A 5,351-nucleotide genomic window follows, 5' to 3' on the forward strand; every position below is an offset into this window, starting at 1 on the left:
TGGATGTCCACTCTTCATTACAAAAAAAAGCATTGATATATGAGGATTCTAGGTTTGAAATTAGTTATTTTCAATTGCAGCCATCAGAATTATGTAAAATATCTGTGTATATGTTAATGTCCTATCAATTCAACAGTGGTATAATAATATTAGTAATAGATTTTCAGTTATTGTCAATTCTATGTTTCCTTCAGGTGGATTTTGGATTACTAGTTGACTTCCCACTGTGCACAAACTGGTTGCAAGGATCCTAAGCCATGAAGGTGGGATCACAGACATTGAAGTTCTGCAAGTAAGTGTTTTACGTTTCAGAAAGACTCAAAATACTTTCTTGCATACATACTTGCTCCTGGAGGGCAACATTTTAAATCGTAATTAAATTATCTGATTAAGTATAGACCACAGTCAATGGGCAATGTTAAGCTCATGAAAACATTCAACATTTGTGTTAACAGAGTTTGCGTTAACCAGAGTTCGTTAACAAGAAGGTCATGACGGATATTTGTGTATTTTCCAACTGTCTGCAGGCAGCTTTGCTCCATGACACAGTGGAGGACACTGACACCAGCATAGGAGAGCTACAGGTCGTCTTTGGGCAAACAGTGGCGCGGATCGTTCAGGAAGTGACAGACGACAAGGCGCTACCCAAGCAGGAGAGGAAACGTCAGCAGGTGGAGCACGCACCTCATGCCAGTCACCAGGCAAAACTGGTCAAACTGGCTGACAAACTGTACAACCTGAGGGACCTCAACCGCTGCACGCCCACAGGTGATTGTAGGGTGTCCAATCAAAAACGCATATGTGGACCAATGGGTAAAATAATGTTATAGATATACAGTGCATTCGGAAAGTATTCAGACCCCTTGACTTTTTCCACATTGTTATGTTACAGCCTTATTTTAAAATTGATTAAATAGTTTTTCCCCCCTCAATCTACACACAATACCCCATTATGACAAAGCAAAAACCGGATTTTAGAAATGTTTGCAAATTTATAAAGAATAAACTGATATCACATTTACATAAGTATTCAGACCCTTTACTCAATACTTTGTTGAAGCACCTTTGGCAGCGATAACAGCCTCGAGTCTTCTTGGGTATGACACTACAAACTTGACCCACCTGTATTTGGTGAGTTTCTCCCATTCTTCTCTGCAGATCCTCTCAAGCTCTGTCAGGTTGGATGGAGAGCATCGCTGCACAGCTATTTTCAGGTCTCTCCAGAGATGTTCGATCGGATTCAAGTCCGGGCTCTGGCTGGGCCACTCAAGGACATTCAGAGACTTGTCCCGAAGCCACTCCTGCGTGGTCTTGGCTGTGTGCTTAGGTCGTTGTCCTGCTGGAAGGTGAAGCTTCACCCCCAGTCTGAGGTCCTGAGCACTCTGGAGCAGGTTTTCAACAAGGATCTCTCTGTACTTTGCTCCGTTTCATCTTTCCCTCGATCCTGACTAGTCTCCCAGTTCCTGCCGCTGAAAAACATCCCCACAGCATGATGCTGCCACCACCATGCTTCACCGTAGGGATGGTGCCAAGTTTCCTCCAGACGTGATGCTTGGCATTCAGGCCAAATACTTAAATCTTGGTTTCATCAGACCAGAGAATCTTGTTTCTCATGGTCTGAGATTCTTTAGGTGCCTTTTGGCAAACTCCAAGCGGACTGTCATGTACCTTTTACTGAAGAGTGGCTTCCATCTGGCCACCCTACCATAAAGGCCTGATTGGTGGAGTGCTGCAGAGATGGTTGTCCTTCTGGTAGGTTCTCCCACCTTCACAGAGGAGCTCTGTCAGAGTGACCATCGAGTTCTTGGTCACCTCCCTGACAAAGGCCCTTCTCCGATTGCTCAGTTTGGCCGGGCGGCCAGCTCTAGGAAGAGTCTTGGTGGTTCCAAACTTCTTTTTGGTACCCTTCCACAGATCTGTTCCTCGACACAATCCTGTCTCGGAGCTCTACAGACAATTCCTCCGACCTCATGGCTTGGTTTTTGCTCTGACATGCACTGTCAACTGTGGACCTTATATAGACAGTTGTGTGCCTTTCCAAATCATGTCCAATCAATTGAATTTACCACAGGTGGACTCCAATCAAGTTGTAGAAAACATCAAGGATGATCAATGGAAACAGGATGCAACGGAGCTCAATTTCGAGTCTCATAGCAAAGGGTCTGAATAATTATGTAAATAAGGTATTTATTTTTGATAGATTTGCAAAAATTTCTAAACCCGTTTTGGTTTTCGTCATTATGGGGTATTGTGTGTAGATTGCGGGGAAAAAATAATTGAATCCATTTTAGAATAAGGCTGTAACGTAACAAAATGTGGAAAAAGTCAAGGGGTCTGAATACTTTCCGAATGCACTGTAGGTACCATTGACTTGCATTGGATGTGCCACAAATGCCAGGTGACCGATTTTATAAAATAATAAATAGCAAGAGCAGCACCATTTAGTGGTTAGAAGCTGGTAATATCAGGATGCATGATGGGACATAAACCTAACAACTTCAATGACTAATTTCTCTGAACTGGGGAAACAACTCTTATTTTCTTCCTATCTCTTTCTCTCTGGCTCTTTGCTCCTCTTCACTTGCTTCCCTCGCTGGTTGTCTGACTGTCCCTCTCTTTACCCCCATCCCATATCTTATATTTCTTCTGTGTTGTGGTTGCCAGGTTGGACGGCAGAGCGTGTTCAGGAGTACTTTGTGTGGGCAGCCCAGGTAGTGAGAGGACTGAGGGGGACCAACCCAGCACTGGAGGGACACCTACAGGAGCTCTTCAGGCAGAGGGGCGTCGATCTTTGACACCTCTCTGTTTCTGACACAGGGTGGCACAATGTACTTTGCATTCATTGTTTGTAGAACTGGCAAACCATCAATGTCACCTTTGAGTTTTATCGCTGTATTAAATAAAGCAATGCTATGCATAATTTTGTACATGTGAAAGGTTACTTGTTTAAAAAAAATCCCATTAATGGTGATGTAGAACCTGTAACTAACTATTCTATTAAGACACATTGAACGAAAAATACATGATTGTGTGTATGTGTAAAAACGGCTAGCTGGAGCTCGTCTGATCGGTCGGCCGTTAATGGCCTACCCCGCTATATACTTAATACTGATTGGTTTGGTTCTGCCCACTATAGTGCTGTCCGGTTAGAACATGATGTTGAGCCCATCACTGTACTCTTAATAGTCACCACCACACAGACCCAGCTGTTTCCATTTGAAGATGTTTATATGATTATGTGGTCTAAAATGGGAGAAACAATACAATCATGAGGACCCATTATAAGATACTAAGACATACATGTACAGCATGCAATAATTGTAAAGCGATGACACAACCAACCCGAGAGGAAGCTACCAGAATAAGTACATCTAAGGCTATGCATCTTGCAGCAGTAGCATGCAAATACCTTAAACGGGGCTAATACAGGAATGGTGAATAAGCTAGTTGCACTCAATAAACACACTTGTAGCAATGATAACAATTATCGAACGAGGTAGCATGCACGGGGTAACGTTACACACAAACAATGCTAGCATTAGCTGGAAGCTAGCAAACTTATCTTACAAACTTACACAGTAACGTAACTATTCCTCACTAATATTGCCCCCCATCTTAGCCCAGTAGCATTTCCAAGACGTACTTATTGCAATAGACCCACACAACAATTTGTTTGGGCAACAGCACGTGCACAGTCCGTGAGCACAATACTTTCTTCTTGCGACTGCATGTAAACATGCAATAACAGAGGTGTCGGGGCGGAGCCCTGGAGTGTGTCAAAGCGTTCTGATTGGTTGGGATGAGAGATGTGATTGACATGTTTGAAGGCCAATCAGACAGAGAGGGGTAGTCTTTTTTACAGTATGTGTCATAGATATGTTTGAATACAAATGAAGAGGTTTTGTGTTACAATCATCAATTACAGGGTCTCTGGAACTGGTAGGCCTATTCTTGCCTGGCTACCCATACACATTGCGCCGAACTGACGTTTCTTCTCCACGATGAATGTATGTAGCGATCAATAGAGCAGCAGAATTAAATTCAGGGTCGTCAGGCGAGGCCAATGACTGTATATGGGCGAGGCCTCCATCATAATGTTTCAGCCTATATTACCTTTTATTAGCAGGAACTGATCAAAGTAATGAAAAATATTTCACATTTGTACCTCATACAACTAATACTTGTCCTCAAATTAATTTACATGAGATGTCAACGAGTCAAAGATGTAAAGAAGCAGAGATTATTTTACAGTGGAATCAAAATGACCACAGCCACAAAGTCAATGGTAAACGGTTCCCACTAGTTAACATGGCCACGAAGTCAAAACCGCAAAGTGCTAGAGGACATTTGTAAATCATAGTTTGCAGGATTCATCTAAATTCTGATATGTATGTTGTTTTATCACATACATTGCATCAGTTGCCTTTTGAATCATCAGTACTGACAATCAAAGATGGGGTCGTGAAAATAAATGTATATTTCTCCCCCTCAATAAAAATAAGTAACACTATATATTTCTTTTAGCGTATTAGTGATTTAGCAGACCCTCGTATCCAGAGCGATTTACAGTTAGTGCATTCATTTTAAGATACAGTAGCTAGTTGGGACAACCACATATCACAGTCATAGTAAGTACATTTCTCCTCAATAAAGTAGCTATCAGCTAGGTCAGAGCTAGTAATGGGGAAAGTCTAGTGCGAGGAGGTGGCGCGGTGTGAGGAGGTGGTGCGAGGAGGTGGCGCGGTGTGAGGAGGTGGTGCGAGGAGGGGCGCGGTGTGAGGAGGTGGTGCGAGGAGGTGGCGCGGTGAGGAGGTGGTGCGAGGAGGTGGCGCGGTGTGAGGAGGTGGTGCGAGGAGGTGGCGCGGTGTGAGGAGGTGGTGCGAGGAGGTGGCGCGTGTGAGGAGGTGGTGCGAGGAGTGGCGCGGTGTGAGGAGGTGGCGCGGTGAGGAGGTGGCGCGGTGTGAGGAGGTGGTGCGAGGAGGGGCGCGGTGTGAGGAGGTGGTGCGAGGAGGGGCGCGGTGTGAGGAGGTGGTGCGAGGAGGGGTGCTGTGGGATTATTTAAAATGCTCTTTGAAGAGGTAGGGTTTCAGATGGTTTCTGAAGGTGGGCAGGGACTCTGCTGTCCGAGCTTCAGGGGGAAGCTGGTTCCACCATTGATTGGGGTGCCAGGACAGAGAAGAGCTTGGACTGGGGTAAGCGAGAGCTGCCCTTCTGTAGGAGTGGGAGGGCCAAGAGACCAGAGGAGGCAGAACAGAGTGCGTGGGTTGGGGTGTAGGGTTTGAGCATAGCCTGAAGGAGGGAGGGGCAGCTCCTCTTGCTGCTCCATAAGCAAGTACCATGGTCTTGTAGTA

General features: G+C 44.9%; 1 protein-coding gene across 1 annotated transcript; it reads left to right on the forward strand.

Moving 5' to 3' along the window:
- Positions 1–217: 217 nt before the first annotated feature.
- LOC121583586 (guanosine-3',5'-bis(diphosphate) 3'-pyrophosphohydrolase MESH1-like) lies at positions 218–2,927 on the forward strand (the record flags this gene model as incomplete). Its single annotated transcript, XM_041899695.2, has 3 exons — positions 218–292; positions 528–768; positions 2,665–2,927. Coding segments are annotated over 3 exons (447 nt in total), but the record flags the coding sequence as incomplete, so codon positions are not given.
- Between the last annotated feature and the right edge of the window lie 2,424 nt (positions 2,928–5,351).

This window comes from Coregonus clupeaformis, chromosome 30, assembly GCF_020615455.1.
Source record: "Coregonus clupeaformis isolate EN_2021a chromosome 30, ASM2061545v1, whole genome shotgun sequence".
Classification (NCBI taxonomy): domain Eukaryota; kingdom Metazoa; phylum Chordata; class Actinopteri; order Salmoniformes; family Salmonidae; genus Coregonus; species Coregonus clupeaformis.